This window comes from Staurois parvus, unplaced genomic scaffold (assembly GCF_062004578.1).
Source record: "Staurois parvus isolate SC_StPar_1 unplaced genomic scaffold, SC_StPar_1.0 ptg001482l, whole genome shotgun sequence".
Lineage (NCBI taxonomy): Eukaryota > Metazoa > Chordata > Amphibia > Anura > Ranidae > Staurois > Staurois parvus.
The window spans coordinates 897,519-919,729 of NW_028319278.1; the positions used below are offsets into that span (position 1 = coordinate 897,519).

Sequence of the window (22,211 nt, forward strand, 5' to 3'; positions counted from 1 at the left end):
CCATGGAAACCCATTCCATGAAGCTCTCTACGCACTGTTGTTGGGCTCATCTGAAGGCCACACCAAGTTTGGAGGTCTTTAGCTATTGACTCTGCAGACAGTTGGTGACTTCTGCGCACTGTGCGCTTCAGTATGCGCTGACCCCGCCCTGTCATGTGACGTGGCCTACCACTTCATGGCTGAGCTGCTGTTGTTCCCAGTTACTTCATATACGTAAAGTGGACCCCACCCTAAATGAGGATTTATATTTTTAGATATGTTGCTGCTGAAAAACCACATCAGATATAAATGTATCTTTCAAAAATATCACAAGGGGGTGGCTAGAGTGGGGAGGCCACCATGTAGGGACTGTTCACAGGGCTGCAAATGAGATACAGAGAGTAGTCAGGCTAAGGCAGGGGAGAAAGGAATCAGGTCCAAGCAGAGGTCTTGGCAGGCAACAAGAAAGAGAGTAGTCAGGTCAGTCTGGGCTCCTTAGCTCTCAGTTAGCTGGTGATAAGACACCACACCAACAATTTCAGGAGCTGAAGCTTAAATACCCTTTTGATCAGAAGACAAGACCAGCATCTGGAAGTACTGGCAGAGATTATGTGAGTACATCACGTATGGTTGGGGATTGTGGATCCTACATGCAATCTGGATGGTGGTGTACTTGAAGAGTGCAGGCTACAGCTGACCAGGTACCAGGAAGAAGAAGAGATGAGGATCTAAGAAAGCATAGAAACATGAACTCACAACACCTGGGTGCTGGCTCTACAAACAGATAGGAGTACAGGGATGTATTACAGCCAGGGCCAGGACAAGGGTAGGGCAGGGGGGGCACTGGGTACTGTCGTATCATGTGAGGTAGGGGGGGATTTGTGTTAGAAGGGGGAACTTGACGGGCGTCAGGAGGTAAGAATTTTTCTAAGAGGGAAAGGGAAAATGTGGGGAGATACAGTATGATAGGAGTGGTGTTGTGTTTTTTTTTTTGGGTGGGGGGGGGGGGGGGGGATTAGTGTTTGGACAGGAAATGGCAGAAGAGGATTTGTGCTAGTAAGGGAGATTTGGGGGGTGCTAGAAAAGGTAATATGGCAGAGGAGGGGAGGGGAGTTGTGCTAGGAGGGATTTTTTTTTGAAGGGTGGGGTGAGAATTGTGCTAGTAGAGATAATTGGGGGGTATTGTGCTAGGAGGTTTGGGTTTTTTGGGTGGGTGGGGGGATTTGTTGTGGGAGGGGGAATTTGGAGTGGGGGGAAGTATTTATGTTTGGAGAGGAAATTTGAGGGGTGGCAGATTTGTGCTAGGAGGACATATAGTTTTGTTTTTTTTTTTTGGGGGGGGGGGTTTGTGTTGAGGTGGGTCTTGTGGGGAGAGAGGTATTTAAGCTGGGGGTATGGGGGTGGGAGGGGCAAAGATTTGGACTGGGAGGGGGGATTTCAGCAGGGGGCAGATTTGTACTGGGAAGAGAGGAAATTTATGCTTAAGGGGTAAGCATGCAGATTCGTGCTCAATTTCTTTTTTTTTTTTTGGGGGGGGGGTTGCTGACACATAATGCTCATACATCTTGGGGGTGGGGGTGGGGGTGGAATTTGGTATGCTTGCCCTGGGCTCTGGAAGACCTTATCCCAGCACTACTTACAGCTGGGGAGTGACAGTATGTACGAGAAAAATGGAGGTGCAAAGGGGTCCCAGAGAATGCAGGTACACAGGATCCAATTGTGGTGTCTAGGAGAGAAAGGATATCCATTAGTATCAATGGAGGAGAAGGTGAAGGCCCTTGGATGGTAAAAAGGTTCAGAGTCTAAGGAACCACCTTGTCTCCTCGAGTGCCACTGAAGGTGGAAATGGATTGCACTGCAGACAATACACTGCAATTCTCTGACTGCACAGAGGTTCAGGAAGGCTGAGAGTTGGCAGAGGTCCAGTACATAAGGTAAGAAAAGGCATGAAGATACTGAAATGTTCAAAAGACACAACAGACACAAGGATACAGGTTACCTGCAGGAACACTCTGAGAATAACTGGGGATGGGGCGAATGAAGACAGAGGTGGAGAACGCTGGGGTACAGGGATAACACTGGAATGCACTGGGAGATGACACTGGGAAGATTGGGGATACAGAGATCACACTGGAAGACACCGGGAGGTGCTTGCAAAGTCACCAGGAACAAAAGGGGTCTGGCTACAAGAACACCAGGAATCTTGGGGTCACGCAGAGTCTCTCAAAAAGTCAGATGCAAAAGAAATCTTGGAGTCCTTTAGGATCTTTCAGAAAGTCATGAACCTTGGTGTCACTTGGAATCTTCTTGGGAATACGGGGACGCTAAGAATCTTAGGACCATTAGGACTCTTCTCTGAAAGTCAGGGACACTAAGAATCTAGGGGTCACTTAGAATTTTAACTGGAAGTCAGGGATATTAAGAATATTGAGGTGACTTGGAATCTTCACATAACGTCAGGAAAACTAGGAACATTGGGGTCACTCGAAATCTCCTTGGACAGTCAGTGAAACTAGGAAAATTAGGCTCACTGCAAGTCGTTTGAAAAGTCATGGACACTAGAAATCTTGGGGTTCTTAAGGATCTCCCAGAGAGTCGCTGGGAATTTTGGTGTCACTCAGAATCTTCTTGGAAAGTCTGGGACTGTAAGAATCTTGGGGTCACACAGAGTCTCTAAAATCTAGGGACACTTAGAATCTTGGGGTCACACAGAGTCTCTCAAAAAGTGAGATGCACTCGGACTCTTGGGGTCCTCCAGGATCTTTCCGAAAGTTAGGGATACTAGGAATCCCTGGGTCACTTCAAATCTCAGAAAGCCAGGGACACTAAGAATCTTGGGGTCACTGTGAATCTTCTTAGAAAGTCAGGACACTAGGAATCATGAGGTCCCTTGGACTCTTTTCAAAAAGTCAGGGAAACTAAGAATCTTGGGGTAACTCAGAATCTTCTTGGAAAGTCAGGGACACTAGAATCTTAGGGTCAGTTGGAATCTTCACATAAAGTCAGGAACACTAGGGTCACTCAAAATCTCATTGGACAGTCAGTGAAACTAGGGAATTTAGGCTCACTGCGAGTCTCTCGAAAAGTCATGGACACTGGAAATCTTGGGGTTCTTAAGGATCTCTCAGAAAGTCAAAGACACTGGGAATTTTGGGGTCACTCAGAATCTTCTTGGAAAGTCAGGGACTGTAAGAATCTTGGGGTCACTCAGAGTTTCTAGAAGCTAGGAACACTAAGAATCTTGGGGTCACTCAGAGTTTCTAGAAGCTAGGAACACTAAGAATCTTGGGGTCACTCAGAGTTTCTAGAAGCTAGGAACACTAAGAATCTTGGGGTCACTCAGAGTTTCTAGAAGCTAGGAACACTAAGAATCTTGGGGTCACTCAGAGTTTCTAGAAGCTAGGAACACTAAGAATCTTGAGGTCACTCAGAGTTTCTAGAAGCTAGAAACACTAAGAATCTTGGGGTCACTCAGAGTTTCTAGAAGCTAGGAACACTAAGAACCTTGGGATCACACAGAGTCTCTCAGAAAGTGAGATGCACTCAGACTCTTGGGGTCCTCCAGGATCTTTCCAAAAGTCAGGGATACTAGGAATCCTGGGGTCAAATAAGGTATGTAAAGAAAAGAAAAATATAGGATTACTTTTAGTGTGAATTGTAAAAGAGAAAAATCTGGTGTCCTGCCCTGCCAGACAGGGTTGTGCTGTGCGGCAGAGTTGTGTAAATCTTAGGTCTGGATGGGCTGAAACTCAAATCATTTGGCAAGTAAAACAGCTCCCAGATACGTATTCTGTCTGTGTATTTAGCTGTTTATGTGGCGTTCACCTTTAAGGCAGGTGAGAATGGGAGGTATGAGAGAATCTGATGAATACTGGCGGTGAATACCGGTTTGGTGGAGTTTACTGACATTTCCAGAAAAACGAAACAAACAGCAGAAAGCAGATATTTTTTAACTCTGGGATTGTGAATAGAACAGCTTTTCTTTTCTCTCCAGTTGTTCCCCACTTTCTGCCCCCATAGGCACCAAAAGGGGCAAATATCAGAGCAGGGGAAAATGATACCATGACTAACAGGTCTCCATTCATGTCTATTACTGCCCATCCTCCCACTTACCTGCTTCCTTCGAGTATGTGTGACCATCTTCGACCCCACACTCTTTTTCATCACGCTTCCTCTTCTGGATACACTGATCTTTGTTGTGTGTTTTCTTCATCCTCTCTGGATTCTGATCCCACCTGAGGGTGGCATTGTACAGGTAGGAGTCCTCCGCCATGTCGATGGAGTGTAAAAATGGCCTGGAAGGTGCAGTGTTACATGGAATACCAAGGGTGGGTAACTGAGTGTAGGGTGATGGAAATGTCTAGTTGGGTGCAGGGGTAGAGGCATGTGGTGTGGGGTTTTGGAGATGTGTATCTAGATGGAGATGTGGTATTGGGTGCTGGGGAAGTGTAGCTGGATGTAAGGGGACAGGCATGTGGAGTTGGATGTTGGTGATGTGTAGATGGGCTAAAGAGACAGGGATGTGGAATAAAAGGACACTTATGTGGTTTTGGGTGCTTAAGATGTGTAGCTGAGTGTGGGGGGCAGGAGTGTGATGTTGGGCATGTGTATCTTGGTGCAGAGGGACAGGAATGTGGTGTGAGGTGTTGCAGATGTGTGTCTTGGAGTAGGGGGACAGATGTGGTGTGAGGTGTTGCAGATGTGTGTCTTGGAGTAGGGGGACAGGGATGTGGTGTGGGGTGTTGCAGATGTGTGTCTTGGAGTAGGGGGACAGATGTAATGTAGGGTGTTGGAGATGTGTGTCTTGGAGTAGGGGGACAGGGATGTGGTGTGGGGTGTTGGAGATGTGTGTCTTGGAGTAGGGGGACAGGGATGTGGTGTGGGGTGTTGCAGATGTGTGTCTTGGAGTAGGGGGACAGATGTGCTGTAGGGTGTTGGAGATGTGTGTCTTGGAGTAGGGGGACAGATGTGATGTAGGGTGTTGGAGATGTGTGTCTTGGAGTAGGGGGACAGATGTGATGTAGGGTGTTGGAGATGTGTGTCTTGGAGTAGGGGGACAGATGTGGTGTGGGGTGTTGGAGATGTGTGTCTTGGAGTAGGGGGACAGGGATGTGGTGTGAGGTGTTGCAGATGTGTGTCTTGGAGTAGGGGGACAGATGTGGTGTGGGGTGTTAGGGATGTATATTTTAGAGTAGGGGGACAGAGATGTAATGTGGGGTGTTGGAGATGTGTGTCTTGGAGTAGGGGGACAGGGATGTGGTGTGGGGTGTTGGAGATGTGTGTCTTGGAGTAGGGGGACAGGGATGTGGTGTGGGGTGTTGGAGATGTGTGCCTTGGAGTAGGGGGACAGGGATGTGGTGTGGGGTGTTGGAGATGTGTGCCTTGGAGTAGGGGGACAGGGATGTGGTGTGGGGTGTTGGAGATGTGTGTCTTGGAGTAGGGGGACAGATGTGGTGTGGGGTGTTGGGGAAGTGTAATTGGTTGTAGGGGGACAGGAATGTGGTGTGGGGTGTTGGAGATGTGTGTCTTGGAGTAGGGGGACAGGGATGTCGTGTGGGGTGTTGGAGATGTGTGTCTTGGAGTAGGGGGACAGATGTGTGGGGTGTTGGGGAAGTGTAATTGGTTGTAGGGGGACAGGGATGTGGTGCAAGGGGACAGGAGTGGGTTGTAGGGGACAGGGATGTGATTCAGAAGACAGGAATGTGGTGCAGAGGACAGGAATGTGCTTCAGGGGACAGGAGTGGGGTGCAGGGGACAGGAATGTGGTGCAGGGGACAGGGATGTGGTTCAGGGGACAAGAGTGGGGTGCAGGGGACAGGAGTGGGGTGCAGGGGACAGGAATGTGGTGCAGGGGAAAGGAGTGGGGTGCAGGGGACAGGAATGTGCTTCAGGGGACAGGAGTGGGGTGCAGGGGACAGGAATGTGGTGCAGGGGAAAGGAGTGGGGTGCAGGGGACAGGAATGTGGTGCAGGGGACAGGAGTGGGGTGCAGGGGACAGGAATGTGGTGCAGGGGATAGGAGTGGGGTGCAGGGGACAGGAATGTGGTGCAGGGGACAGGAGTGGGGTGCAGGGGACAGGAGTGGGGTTCAGGGGACAGGAATGTGGTGCAGGGGACAGGAGTGGGGTGCAGGGGACAGCAATGTGGTGCAGGGGACAGGATTGTGGTGATGGGTGCTGCGGATGAATGTGGGAAGTGTCTCTGAGTCAGATAGATGTGTGAAATATAGTTATTTCCCTTTATTTTCACGTGTTTTATCAGTTGCCTGGTCAGCAGACTCCGCCCCTTCCTTCGGGGCTCATAGACAAAAATGTCACATCTAACCAAAACATATTTGAAAATCAGCCAATCAGCAGTCAAATGCCAATTCAAAATCATCCAGTGCCATGCTGTCAGCTGTGTCAGTTATGTCATGGTGTCACAAACTACAACACAACGCACTGCAAGATCATCCGGCCAACAACTTAAAGGGGAAGTCCGAACAAGCACAACATTCAGTAATAATTTAGAAAGGAGTGATTCCCTGTGTAGTCTTCATTTAAATGCTGTGTTGGCAGAAAATCTAGCAATCTGTATCAGAATTTATCTGGTTATAATGATATGATCAGAGGACCACAAGTCCCAGCATGGTCTGTATACACTGTTTATTATACACTGTAGGACTACAAGTCCCAGCATGGTCTATATACGCTGTATAAGATGTTGCAGAAGGACTACAAGTCCCAGCATGTCCTGTATACACTGTATATTATATGACCAGAGGACTACAAGTCCCAGTATGTCTTGTATACACTGTATATTATGTGACCAGAGGACTACAAGACACAGCAGCACCACATGCAGTATGTAGAGGGCTGAGTATATATTATATATACAGTGTTGGATACAGTGACACCATATGCGGTATGTACAGGGCTGAGTATATATTATATATATATATTGGAGGTATGAGGGCTGAGTATATATTATATATATATATTGGAGGTATGAGGGCTGAGTATATATTATATATATATATTGGAGGTATGAGGGCTGAGTATATATTATATATATATATTGGAGGTATGAGGGCTGAGTATATATTATATATATATATTGGAGGTATGAGGGCTGAGTATATATTATATATACAGTGTTGGATACAATGACACCACATGCGGTATGTACAGGGCTGAGTATATATTATAGATATATTGAAGGTATGAGGGCTGAGTATATATTATATATACAGGGTCGGATACAGTGACACCACATGCGGTATGTACAGGGCTGAGTATACATTATATATATTGGAGGTATGAGGGCTGAGTATATATTACATATACAGTGTTGAATACAGTGACACCACATGCAGCATGTACAGGGCTGAGTATACATAATATATATTGGAGGTATGAAGGCTGAGTATATATTATATATATTGGAGGTATGAAGGCTGAGTATATATTATATATACAGTGTCGGATACAATGACACCACATGCGGTATGTACAGGGCTGAGTATATCATATATATATATATTGGAGGTATGAGGGCTGAGTATATATCATATATATATTGGAGGTATGAGGGCTGAGTATATATTACAGTCAGGTCCATAAATATTGGGACATCAACACAATTCCAACATTTTTGGCTCTATACACCACCACAATGGATTTGAAATGAAACGAACAAGATGTGCTTTAACTGCAGACTGTCAGTTTTAATTTGAGGGTATTTACATCCAAATCAGGTGAATGGTGTAGGAATTACAACAGTTTGCATATGTGCCTCCCACTTGTGAAGGGACCAAAAGTAATGGGACAGAATAATAATCATAAAATCAAACTTTCACTTTTTAATACTTGGTTGCAAATCCTTTGCAGTCAATTACAGCCTGAAGTCTGGAACACATAGACATCACCAGACGCTGGGTTTCATCCCTGGTGATGCTCTGCCAGGCCTCTACTGCAACTGTCTTCAGTTCCTGCTTGTTCTTGGGGCATTTTCCCTTCAGTTTTGTCTTCAGCAAGTGAAATGCTCAATCGGATTCAGGTCAGGTGATTGACTTGGCCATTGCATAACATTCCACTTCTTTCCCTTAAAAAACTCTTTGGTTGCTTTTGCAGTCTGCTGTGGGTCATTGTCCATCTGCACTGTGAAGCGTCCAATGAGTTCTGAAGCATTTGGCTGAATATGAGCAGATAATATTGCCCGAAATACTTCAGAATTCATCCGGCTGCTTTTGTCAGCAGTCACATCATCAATAAATACAAGAGAACCAGCTCCATTGGCAGCCATACATGCCCACGCCATGACACTACTACCACCATGCTTCACTTATGAGGTGGTATGCTTAGGATCATGAGCAGTTCCTTTCCTCCTCCATACTCTTCTCTTCCCATCACTCTGGTACAAGTTGATCTTGGTCTCATCTGTCCATAGGATGTTGTTCCAGAACTGTGAAGGCTTTTTTAGATGTTGTTTGGCAAACTCTAATCTGGCCTTCCTGTTTTTGAGGCTCACCAATGGTTTACATCTTGTGGTGAACCCTCTGTATTCACTCTGGTGAAGTCTTCTCTTGATTGTTGACTTTGAGACACATACACCTACCTCCTGGAGAGTGTTCTTGATCTGCCCAACTGTTGTGAAGGGTGTTTTCTTCACCAGGGAAAGAATTCTTCGGTCATCCACCACAGTTGTTTTCCGTGGTCTTCCGGGTCTTTTGGTGTTGCTGAGCTCACCGGTGCGTTCCTTCTTTTTAAGAATGTTCCAAACAGTTGTTTTGGCCACGCCTAATGTTTTTGCTATCTCTCTGATGGGTTTGTTTTGTTTTTTCAGCCTAATGATGGCTTGCTTCACTGATCGTGACAGCTCTTTGGATCTCATTTTGAGAGTTGACAGCAACAGATTCCAAATGCATATAACACACTTGAAATGAACTCTGGACCTTTTATCTGCTCATTGTAATTGGGATAATGAGGGAATAACACACACCTGGCCTTGGAACAGCTGAGAAGCCAATTGTCCCATTACTTTTGGTCCCTTAACAAGTGGGAGGCACATATGCAAACTGTTGTAATTCCTACACCGTTCACCTGATTTGGATGTAAATACACTCAAATTAAAGCTGACAGTCAGCAGGTAAAGCACATCTTGTTCGTTTCATTTCAAATCCATTGTGGTGGTGTATAGAGCCAAAAATGTTTGAATTGTGTCGATGTCCCAATATTTATGGACCTGACTGTATATATATATTGGAGGTATGAGGGCTGAGTATATATTATATATATATATTGGAGGTATGAGGGCTGAGTATATCATATATATATATATTGGAGGTATGAGGGCTGAGTATATCATATATATATATTGGAGGTATGAGGGCTGAGTATATATTATATATACAGTGTCGGATACAATGACACCACATGCGGTATGTACAGGGCTGAGTATATCATATATATATATATATTGGAGGTATGAGGGCTGAGTATATCATATATATATTGGAGGTATGAGGGCTGAGTATATATAATATATACAGTGTCGGATACAATGACACCACATGCGGTATGCACAGCCCGAACACATGACGGATATGACAGGTGTGGAGAGTTTTGTGAATGACATGGCAGACCCTCCTGTTGTCCCGTCTGTCACATACACATCCGGCAGCTGCAGCCAATAACCGGGGACAAGGGAGATGGACAAACAGACATGGAGGAGGACAGACGTCTCCTACTAATGCTGCTACTGTGCTGGGTATTTCTACAAGGTGAGGACAGGGAAATGGGGAGATGTGGCTACAGGGGGTGAGGAGGGGTACATATAAGGGTTACACATGGTAAGGAGGGGGATCAGGGGCAGATATGAGGGTATAAAGAGTGAGGAGGGAGATCAGGGGCAGATATGAGGGTATAAAGGGTGAGGAGGGGGATCAGGGGCAGGTATGAGGGTATAAAGGGTGAGGAGGGGGATCAGGGGCGCATATGAGGGTATAAAGGGTGAGGAGGGGGATCAGGGGCAGATATGAGGGTATAAAGAGTGAGGAGGGAGATCAGGGGCAGATATGAGGGTATAAAGGGTGAGGAGGGGGATCAGGGGCAGGTATGAGGGTATAAAGGGTGAGGAGGGGGATCAGGGGCGCATATGAGGGTATAAAGGGTGAGGAGGGGGATCAGGGGCAGGTATGAGGGTATAAAGGGTGAGGAGGGGGATCAGGGGCAGATATGAGGGTATAAAGGGTGAGGAGGGGGATCAGGGGCAGATATGAGGGTATAAAGGGTGAGGAGGGGGATCAGGGGCAGGTATGAGGGTATAAAGGGTGAGGAGGGGGATCAGGGGCAGATATGAGGGTATAAAGGGTGAGGAGGGGGATCAGGGGCAGGTATGAGGGTATAAAGGGTGAGGAGGGGATCAGGGGCAGGTATGAGGGTATAAAGGGTGAGGAGGGGGATCAGGGGCAGATATGAGGGTATAAAGGGTGAGGAGGGGATCAGGGGCAGGTATGAGGGTATAAAGGGTGAGGAGGGGGATCAGGGGCAGATATGAGGGTATAAAGGGTGAGGAGGGGATCAGGGGCAGGTATGAGGGTATAAAGGGTGAGGAGGGGGATCAGGGGCAGATATGAGGGTATGAAGGGTGAGGAGGGGATCAGGGGCAGGTATGAGGGTATAAAGGGTGAGGAGGGGGATCAGGGGCAGATATGAGGGTATAAAGGGTGAGGAGGGGGATCAGGGGCGCATATGAGGGTACAAAGGGTGAGGAGAGGGATCAGGGGCAGATATGAGGGTACAAAGGGTGAGTAGAGGGATCAGGGGCAGATTCGGTATAGGAGGTGGGGGAGAAGACTGGGAGTAGACATGAGGTATACAGGGAATTAGAGGGGGGAAGCTATAAGGGTAATTGGGAATGAGGAGGGGGATCTGGGGAAAATATGAGGGTATAAGGGGTGAGGAGGGAGATTGGGAGAAGGTATGAGGGTCTAAGGAGTGAAGAGGGTAATTGGGGGCAAACATGAAGGTATATGGGATAGGGAGAAGACCAGAGGACAGATAGGAGGGTATGAGGGGTGGGGGTGATTGAAGGCAGACATAAAGCTATAGGGAGTGATGAGAAGACCTAGAGGCAGATGTAAAGTTATAAAGTATTAGGAGGAGAATTGGGGGACAACATTAGGGTATAGCAGATGGGGAAAACACTGGGGGAAGGACTGGGGGGTGGACTGCAGGGGAGACATGAGGGTCACAGGGGTTTAGAAGGGGCACATATTGGGATTAAGGGGGATGAGGGGGATGGGTGCAGATATGAGGGTATAGGAGGCAGGAAGAAGACAGTGGGGTAGACCTAATAGTTACAAGGGGTTAGAAGGTGTGCATATGACAGATAGAGGGGTTAAAAAGGGGAATCAGGGGCAGATATACTGTAGGTTAGAGGAGGTGAGGAGGGGGTCAGGGGGCAGATATCAGGGTATACGAGTTGGAAAGAAGACTGCAAGGTATACAGGAGCATTACAGGGGATTAGATGGGGTACATATTAGAGTTATAGGAGGTGAAAAGGGGATTAGTGGCAGGTATTAGGGTAAAGGAGGTGGGGAGAAGATTGAAGGCAGATATGAGGGTTACAGGGGGTTATAAGGGGGCAGATACTGTTTATAGGTTATAGGGAGTGAGGAGGGGGACCTGGAGAAAATATGAGGGTATAAGGCACGAGGAGGAGGATTGGGGGAAGATATGAGAGTATAAGGGGTAATGTGGGTGATTTAGGGCAGATTCAAGGGTATAGGGAGTGAAGAGAAGACCTTGAGGCAGATATCAGAGTATATTGGGTGAGGAGCAGTCTCGGGGGCAGATATGAGGGTATATGGGGTGAGGAGGAGGAATGGGTGCAGATATTAGCGTATTAGTTTGGGGGCAGATATGGGAGTTAAAGGGAATTAGAAGGGGGCATGTATAAGGGTTAAATGAGGTATAAAGGGGGATCTGAAGAAATGATGCTGGTATAGCGGTGAGGAGAGGGATCAGGGTAAGATATGAGGGTACAAGGGGTGGAGAAGGATATCAAGGACATGTATGAAGGTATAGGGTGTAAGGAGAACACTAGATGTGAGGGTATATTGGGTGAGGAGGGGGATTAGGGGCAGGTATGAGAGTATAAGGGGCATGTAAGTGGGTACAGGGGTCAGAAGAGGGGCTGGATATAAGTAGCAGGGGGTAAGGAAGGGACCTAGGAACAGATATGAGGGTACGGGGGGTAAACATGAGGCTAGTGGGAAAATAGGAACATAAAGGGGCTAAGAAAAAGCATAAAAATATAAGATACAGAGGATGAGAACTGGGGCTGGGGACAGAAATGAGGGTTCATGGGCGAAAGAGGGACACTAAGGGCAGATATAGAATTCAGGGAGTTAGGAGGGGGGCTGGAGAGAGATATGAGGGTACAAGGACTGGTGAGTGGGGTTCAGGGTGAATATGAGGGCACAAACATGAGGAATGGTGACTCAGGGCAGATATGAGAGTACTATGGCTGAGGAAGGGGACTATTGTGCAAATAGTGGCTAAAGAGAGAGGCTTGGGGCAGATAGGAGTGTACAGGGGAGGAGGAGGGGACTATAGTGTAGATATGAGGGTTCAGTGGCTGAAGGGAGGGGGGGCTTGGGGCAGAGTTGAGGGTACAGAGGATGAGGAAGGAAAATATTGTGCAAATATGAGGGTACAGTGGCTGAAGAAGCTGGGCATTGGGCAGATATGAGGGTGCAGGGGCTGGGGAGAGGGACTTGGGGCAGATATGAAGGTACAGTTGCTGAAGAAGGTGGGCTTGGGGCAGATATGAGGGTGCAGGGGCTGGGGAGAGGGACTTGGGGCAGATATGAAGGTACAGTTGCTGAAGAAGGTGGGCTTGGGGCAGATATGAGGGTGCAGGGGCTGGGGAGAGGGACATAGGGCAGATATGAAGGTACAAAGGCTGAAGAAGATGGGCTTGGGGCAGATATGAGGGTTCAGGGGAGAGGAACATGGAGCAGATACAAAGGTACAGGTGCTGAGGAAGGGGAGTATTGTGCAGATCGAGGGTACATGGGCTGAGAAGGAGGACTTGGGGTAGATATGAGGGTACTGGGACTGAAGAGGGGGACCGGTGGGCAGAAATTAGATTAGAAGGTATAAAGGGGGTACTTGTGGGCAGATATGAGTGTATGAAGAGGCTGAGCACTGGGGAAAGTGTACCAGGATACAGAGACTGAAAAAAGTGCTGGGGACAGATATGAGGGTACAGGGGCTTTAGCGGGGTGGCTTGTGGTAGATTTGGGGGAAGAGTAGCTGAGGAGGGAAGCTTGGGGAAAATCTGAGGTTTGGGAGGGGGCTTAGGGCAGATATAAGGGTACTGAGGAAAAGGACTGTTGCTCAAATATGAGTATACAGTGGGTGATAAGGGGGGCTTGGGGTACATATGTATTCTTCTGGAGATGGATTATTTGAACTGCCCCTCTTCTTGTGGTGAATTCTCTGAACTGCGGCTCTTCTGCGGATAAACTGGGATGGCGGGCACATAACACATGCAAAACACTACCAGATAGTCAAACTGGGATAAAGCTGATGTTCCCAGACACACCCAATGCACCTCTGCCTGTGATGGGGAGAAAGGTTCCCAGACACACCCCCCTCACTTCTGCCTTGGATGGAAATGGATGTTTGCAGACACATCTATTGAACCTCTGTCTAGGATTTGGAGGGATGGAAGGAGATGGAAGAAGAGACACACCCACTGCATCTCACCTCGGATGGTGAGGGATGTTCCCAGAATCACTGTAGTTGTCGCTACATTGATTCTTGCAGTCCTCCGGATCCCATGCTGCCCTACTGCATGCTAATCACCGGGATTGCCAGCTCTGCAGGGGGTGCTATTCAGAGTATTTTTTTCAATTAACACAAAGCATTCTCTGATTGGATGAGGTGGAAATTTGCGAATTCTCCACTTCTATGGGGATCTCACAGGTATGGAACATGTATATTTAATATTTACCTTAGTCCCAGCTGGAACCCATTTTCACAGCTGATTAATGAAGCAGAGGGCTGTGCCGCTCTGCACATCATTATACTGTGAGTCTTGGATGATGGGACTTGGGTGGGGAGTCTTTAGTGGTGGGTCCTGGATGACGGGTCTTGGATGGCAAGTCTTGGGTGGCAGGTATTAGGTGATGGGTCTTGGATATTATGTGATGGGTCTTGGGTGGCAGGTCCTAGGTGGCAGGTTTTGGGTGGTGGAATTTGGATGGTGCATCTTGGGTGGGAGGGTCTTTGGTGGTGTGTCTTAGGTGGTGGGACTTAGGTGGCTAGTCTTAGGGAGTGGATTTTGGGCAGCAGGTCCTAGGTGATGGGTCTTAGGTGGTGGGTCTTGGGTGGCAGGTCCTAGGTGGCAGGTCTTTGATGGCAGGCCTTGGGTGGCAGGTCTTATGTGGTGGGACTTGGGTGGTGGATCTTAGGTAGGGAGTCTTTGGTGGTGGGTCCTACATGGCAGGTTTTAGGCGGAGGGTCTTAGGTGGGTATAAGTCTAGAGGAGTGGGCGTTCCTAGGCAGGCTGTATTTGCATAAGAAACCTCAACATGTGATGCAAAGCCTCCATGATTGCAAGAACTGAAATCCAATAAATGAAAGGGGCGGGGCCAGGGACAGTCAGGAAGGAAATAGCTAGATGACGCTGGACATCCCCCAGCCAGGAAATGAGGCTGAGCTCTATCTGACTTGCTGCAGCTTCTAATGCACATTGTGAGAAGCTCACTGTGTGCAGTGATATCAGAGGAAGCCCCAGTCCAGGGGAGGAGCTTCAGGTGTAGATAATGTTGAGAATGTCTTGTGTTGGGAGATCATCTCTACACTGATATACTGTAAGTATCAATTTCCCAGATACAGTGTTTCTCCATACCAGATGAATCCACTCCTGATGAAGATGAAGCTGAAGATACAGGCATGGTGCTGCGGCATTGTGTGCAATGGCTGTAGGGCAGACATTGCTCCTGGGACTGAATAGAGGGAATATATCTGGTATATAGAATATAAAATGATGATACTCTGTTTTTCAGGGGCGCTGGCACAAGCCAACAACAAAGAGGGAATACTCCGGGATACACTCTTTGAGAGTTACAATGTTCTTGTTCGGCCCACGAAGACCCCCCAGGAAAAGGTTACAGTACAAGTGGGGATGAGTCTGTCCCAGCTTATCGGCCTGGTAAGCCAAAATCCCAGAAACTAGCACTCTTATCTCAGACATTTAATAGTTCCAGACCCCAAAAACAGCTAAATGCTGTATACCTCTCCTAGACTGTAAGAACAGAAGAGTAGGCCCCTCGAACCCCTCGTGTTTTGTTTGTTACTGTATTGTCTCATGTACTGTCCCCCACTATAATGTACAGCGCTGAAAAAACCTTTTGGCGCTATATAAATACTGTATAATAATAATAATATACTAAGATGACTCCAACTATACATATGTTTCTGTATCAGAGGAGCTTACACTCTAATGCCCCCACTATAATTATAATACATTTATTTAGCTCTGACATATACCGCAGTGTTGTACAGAGAACACTGAACCAGTCACATTAGTCTCTGTACCAGAGGAGCTGACATGCTAATGTCCCCTTCCCCACAGTCACATCAGTCTCTGTACCAGATGAGCTTACACTCTAATGTCCCCTCCCCCACAGTCCCATCAGTCTCTGTACCAGAGGAGCTTACACTCTAATGTCCCCTCCCCCCAGTCACATCAGTCTCTGTACCAGAGGAGCTTACACTCTAATGTCCCCTCCCCCCAGTCACATCAGTCTCTGTACCAGTGGAGCTTACACTCTAATGTCCCCTCCCCAACAGTCACATCAGTCTCTGTAACAGAGGAGCTTACACTCTAATGTCCCCTCCCCCACAGTCACATCAGTCTCTGTACCAGATGAGCTTACACTCTAATGTCCCCTCCCCCACAGTCACATCAGTCTCTGTACCAGAGGAGCTTACACTCTAATGTCCCCTCCCCAACAGTCACATCAGTCTCTGTACCAGAGGAGCTTACACTCTAATGCCCCCTCCCCCACAGTCACATCAGTCTCTGTACCAGAGGAGCTTACACTCTAATGTCCCGTCCCCCACAGTCACATCAGTCTCTGTACCAGAGGAGCTTACACTCTAATGTCCCCTCCCCCACAGTCACACACTATTATTATTATACATTTATATAGCTCTGACACATACTGTGTCAACTATACAGAGAACACTGAGCCAGTCCCCACCCCCAAGGACCCCTCATCAGTCCATGTCCATCATCTGCATTCAGTTCTGGGTGGACAGTGAGGTTCCCCCTCCATCCTCTACAGTCTCCTCCGATGTCATGATGGAATGGTTGAGTTCTCAGTGGCGGCGATGTATCTCTGTGATGTTGGTTCCTCTATTCGGACTTCACTCCACCCATATCGGACATGCAGAATCTGGCTCTGTGCCTGTATTTCACTCCTTGTTGGGTCATCACTGGATCTCAGAGAGTGATTTGTACTCTTCTCCCTTTTTCTCTTTGTTTTTTTTTAGAATGAGAAAGACGAAGAGCTGACCACGAAGGTCTACATGAATATGGTATGCCCTATGAAGCTGGAAGTCAGTTTGATATGTATAAAATATACAGATTTCATCATTTATGACAGAATAGTGCCCATCTTACTTATATCTTAAGGGATTTCAGACCACAACACATGATGTGGGTGGAGCTTAATACAAAAAAAGAAGTGGTGTCTTAACAGGTTATTTCCAGTGCAACCTGGGTCCCATTCCCAAGACCCAATGTTCTCAAGGAAGACCTGTGCAACCATTAAACATCTCTCCTTAAGTAATAACTAGGACTCTTGTGGGCTGGATGTGAGACCAGAAGTGATGTCATAACATATTACTTCCAATGCAACCTGGATCCCATTCTCAAGACCCAATGTTCTCAAGGAGGACCTATGCAACCATAAACCCTCTTCCCTTAAATAATACCTAGGACTCCTGTGGGCTGGGCCATCCAATGCAACACAGGAAGTGATGTCATAACATGTTACTTCCAATGCAACCTGGATCCCATTCTCAAGACCCAATGTTCTCAAGGAGGACCTATGCAACCATAAACCCTCTTCCCTTAAATAATACCTAGGACTCCTGTGGGCTGGGCTATCTGATGTGGCAGCAGAAGTGATGTCATAACATGTTATTTCCAGTTCCATCTGGATCTTTTCCAAGATCCAATGTTTTCAAGAAGAACCTAAACAACCATAAACCCTCTTCCCTTAAATTATACCTAGGACTCCTGTGGGCTGGGCCATCCAATGTGACACAGGAAGTGATGTCATAACATGTTACTTCCAATGCAACCTGGATCCCATTCCCAAGACCAAATGTTCTCAAGGAGGACCTATACAATCATTAACCCTCTTCCCTTAAATAATACCTAGGACTCCTGTGGGCTGGGCTATCTGATGTGACAGCAGAAGTGATGTCACAACATGTTATTTCCAGTTCCATCTGGGTCTTTTCCAAGATCCAATGTTTTCAAGAAGAACCTAAACAACCATAAACCCTCTTCCCTTAAATTATACCTAGGACTCCTGTGGGCTGGGCCATCCAATGTGACACAGGAAGTGATGTCATAACATGTTATTTCCAATGCAACCTAGGTCCCATTTCCAAGACCCAATGTTCTCAAGGAGGACCTATACAATCATTAACCCTCTTCCCTTAAATAATACCTAGGACTCCTGTGGGCTGGGCTATCTGATGTGACAGCAGAAGTGATGTCATAACATGTTATTTCCAGTTCCACCTGGGTCCTATTTCCAAGATCCAATGTTTTCAAGGAGTACCTAAACAACCATAAACCCTCTTCCCTTAAATAATACCTAGGACTCCTGTGGGCTGGGCCATCCAATGTGACACAGGAAGTGATGTCATTACATGTTATTTCCAATTCAACCTAGGTCCCATTCCCGAGACCCAGCATTCTCAAGGAGGACCTATACAATCATTTACCCTCTTCCCTTAAATAATACCTAGGACTCCTGTGGGCTGGGCTATCAGATGTGACAGCAGAAGTGATGTCATAACATGTTATTTCCAGTTCCATCTGGGTCCTATTTCCAAGATCCAATGTTTTCAAAAAGGACCTGTACAACCATAAACCATCTCTTTTTAAATAATACCTAGGACTCCTGTGGGCTGGACCATCTGATGTGAGACCAGAAGTGATGTCACAACATGTTACTTCTAATGCAACCTGGGTCCTATTCCCAAGACCCAATGTTCTCAAGGAGGACCTATGCACCCATAAACCCTCTTCCCTTAAATAATATCTAGGACTCTTGTAAACTGGGCCATCCCATGTGACACCAAAAATGATGTCATGATATGTTATATCCAATGCAACCTGGGTCCCATTCCCAAGACCTAATGTTCTCAAAAAAGACCTGTGCACCCATAAACCCTATTCCCTTAAAAAATATCTAATATTCTCACTGGCTGGATTATTTGTTGTGACAGAGGAAGTGACATCATGACCCAAACCCAGATTCCACCCGGCCCTAACCATTGGGTAAGGCAGCCTGTACACAAGTTCTGTCAACCCCAAGATGATGGTGGGATGCAGGTGCACCTGGCCTCTTCACTTTATCATCTTAAACACAAGTAAAAGCAAGGCTCTGGATACAGATCTTCAATGGGTCAATCAAATTCTAATTTCCTTGAGGAGGATCAGGAAGAACTTTTTCCCCTACGGGAGCAAATTTGTCCATGGCTTTTGGGGTTTTATTTGAAATAGTGGCCCAATATACAACCTATAATAATACAACAAGCATGAAAAAAGTACAAATAGAATCAACCAATTGTATAACAGCCAGATGGGAAAATGACCCAATGTTCTCCAGGAGGACCTGTGCAGCCATAAACCCTTCCCTGTAAATTGTACCCCAGACCCCCATGGACTGGGCCATGTGACAAGGGTATTCTTGAATTGGATCTCTGGATGTTTATTTCTCTCTCTCTTTGGATTCTATATACTGTACTGGGTTTTGCCCCCATTTCTAAGGGTGTCGTCATTTCGTGGAGTGCTGCCAAACCTGAGCCAGTGTGCCCAGTGATAATTTATAATCACATGTCTAGGGTTGCAAAAAGGCCCATCGAGGTCAGCCAATGGACAAAATTAATTCATAAATACTGTATAATAGAAAACCTCCATCTACAAAATCCTATGCCCACAGTGGATCCATAGGAAGGCAAATAAAACCTCTATCAGCCATGGTCCAATTTGCTTCAAATGGGGAGAAAAAATTCCTTTGGGATCCTCCAAGGCAGTGAGAGTGGAATTGACTCATTTGAAAATTTGTACCCAGTGCCTCGTTTTTGCTTGTCTTTATGATCCTGGAAACGATAAGGCCCGTGTACCTGTGTTCCACCTCTATCTTGGGGTTGAGAGCCCTTGTACATAGGCTGCCTTACTCAATGATTAGTGCCAAGTAGGATCTAGATCCGGGTCATGACATCAAATGGTTCAGCCAGTGGGAGTCCTTGACATGTCTTAAGGGAAGATGTTTTTTGAATACACAGGTCCTTCTTGGTTGGACCCGGATGCACTGGAGATAACATGTCATGACATCACTTCTGATGAGAACGTTGGGTCTTGGGCCTTATTTCCCACCTGACTGTGATGCCATTGGTTCACTCTTTTTATATGTGAATTGGTAACTATATTGGTGTTCTTCCACTTTATTGTATTTGTTATTGTTCTAATTATGATTTGGGAAGGGGGGTGGCAACTTTTTGAATATATAGCACCTCTTATGAGCTGGGTATATGCTCCTATAGATAGCACACAAGGGACAAACTAACTGTTTCTTCATTCTCAGGCCTGGAATGACCTCCGCCTCACCTGGGACCCATCACAATATGGTGGCATCAAGACTCTGCGGATTCCCTCTGACAGTGTGTGGAAGCCGGATATCGTCCTTATGAACAAGTGGGTGTCTGAATATACAATTACAAACCACAGAGCTGGGATTTGTAGACTTGGCATTCCAGTCATGTCCTCACATTAGATTTGGGGGCCCAAGGAGTCCTTTCTGAGGTCAGGCTGTTCATCGATGGCCATTCATTGGATTTCAGTTCTTTTGATCATGGAAGCTTAGCATCCTTTGTGTGCATTGCCTAGGGTGGTCTGCATGCATATACAACGTAGCTAGGACCACTCACCTCTTCAGACTAACATTTACCCATCACAGCAATTGTTGCATTTGCAGAACTACTCCCAAGAGCAAGCCTATTGCAGAACTGAGGGCTCTGGGTGTGTTTAGGACCCCTGTCGGGTTTTAGTGTTGTCTGTTTCCGTGCTATTGCCACCAGGACTGAAAGTAAGGACAAGTCCACATTTCTAAGGAACAGAGGGGAATCCTTCATTTATATTGATTGTCAGGAGAAGATTTTCCTCTCTTCTTGCGATTACAGGACAGGTAATGGAGGGAGCCTTTAAAGAGTTTTCACCCTTCCCTACTCTATGGCAGTGTGTCAGGCAGGGGCGGAGTGACCATTAGAGCACTCAGGCACTGCCCGAGGGCCTGGGGTCAGTAGGGGGGCCCCATGAAATGCCCCTGGTACCTTTTATAGGCTTTTTTGGGTGTGCTTTGAGTGTGGGCAAGGACACGGGGGCCCCATGAATTGCTCCTGGTACCTTTTATAGGCTTTTTGGGTGTGCTTTGAGTTTGGGCAAGGACACGGGGGCCCCATGATCCCCTATTGCCCAGGGGCCCCATGATTTGTCAGTCCGCCCCTGGTGTCAGGTGATCCACACCCACCTTCTTAACTTCTTTTTGGATATTAAATGGTTTTATCCAGCTTTTGTTCCCCCATCTCACTGACTCCTGTCTTCTCCTTTCCCAGCTATGACGGTGAATTTGAGGTCGGGCTTGCGGTTGAAGTTTTGGTTAACTGGAAAGGCAATGTCACCTGGCTGCCCCCGGCCCTCTATCACAGCAGCTGCCCCATCGAGGTGACTATCGCCCATCAAACGTAATCCATCTCTGTACTGTTTTATCATTGAGATGTTGTACAAAGAAAGGAGCATTACACTTCAGCTCTCCAAAGTTTGGCTTGAAGGCTCTCAGGTTTATTTTTTCTGAGTTTGGAATAATGTGAGTGAAAAGTATACTATATGGCCAAATATTTGCTGTTGTCCAACTATCACACCCTTATGATCTTGTTGGACATCCCATTCCAAAACCATGGCCATTAATATGGGGTTACCAGGTACTCAGCTCATTGATGGTGGAAACCCCTCATAATGGGCACTGCAGATGTGCAGATGTACAGACCAGGGAACTCCGCACAGGTATGATGGGAACCCCTCATAATGGGCACAGCAGGTGTACAGACCAGGGAACTCAGCACAGGGATGGTGGGAACCCCTCATAATAGACACAGCAGGTGTAGAGACCCGGAAACTCAGCACAGGTATGGTGGGAACCCCTCATGATGAGCACAGCGGGTGTACAGACCAGGGAACTCAGCACAGGTATGGTGGGAACCCCTCATAATGAGCACAGCAGGTGTACAGACTGGGGAACGTGGCACAGGGATGGCGGGAACCCCTCATAATAGACACAGGTGTACAGACCTGGGAACTCAGCACAAGGATGGCAGGAACCCCTCATAATGCACATAGAAAGTATAAAAGACCCGGGAACTCAGCACAGGGATGGAGGGAACCCCTCATAATTGGCACAGTGGGTGTACAAACCGGGGAACTTGGCACAGGGATGGCGGGAACTCCTCATAATGGACACAGCAGGTGTACAGACTCAGGAACTCAGCACAGGGATGGTGGGAACCCCTCATAATGGACACAGAAAGTATAAAGACCTGGGAACTCAGCACAGGGATGGAGGGAATCCCTCATAATTGGCACAGCAGATGTACAGGCCCATAAACTCAGCACAGAGATGGTGGGAACCCCTAATAATGGGAACTGCAGATGTCTAGACCCAGGAGCTCAATGCAGGGATGGTGATAACCCCTCATAATGGGCACAGCAGGTGTACAGACCCAGGAACTTGGCACAGAGATGGTGTGAACCCCCCACAATGGGCGCAGCAGGTGTACAGATCCAGAACTTACCTCAATGATGGTGGGAACCCCTCATAATTGGCACAAAAGGAGTTCAGATTTGGGAACCTATCACAGGAATGGTGAGAGTCG

General features: G+C 47.1%; 1 protein-coding gene across 3 annotated transcripts in view; it reads left to right on the forward strand.

Moving 5' to 3' along the window:
* Positions 1–465: 465 nt before the first annotated feature.
* Positions 466–22,211, forward strand: part of CHRNB1 (cholinergic receptor nicotinic beta 1 subunit) — a 38,352-nt gene continuing 16,606 nt past the window's right edge. For 2 of the 3 annotated variants that reach the window (XR_016308378.1, XM_089662499.1), the window contains exons 1-5: positions 9,584–9,738; positions 15,041–15,186; positions 16,533–16,577; positions 19,871–19,980; positions 20,898–21,006. Coding sequence is in view for 2 of the 3 variants with exons in the window: in XM_089662499.1 (XP_089518625.1) it covers positions 9,681–9,738; positions 15,041–15,186; positions 16,533–16,577; positions 19,871–19,980; positions 20,898–21,006 (468 nt within the window). In the remaining variant the exon portion in view is untranslated. Of the gene's footprint in view, positions 591–9,583; positions 9,739–15,040; positions 15,187–16,532; positions 16,578–19,870; positions 19,981–20,897; positions 21,007–22,211 lie in introns of those variants that run through there. The other variant, XM_089662500.1, reaches the window with a different exon arrangement.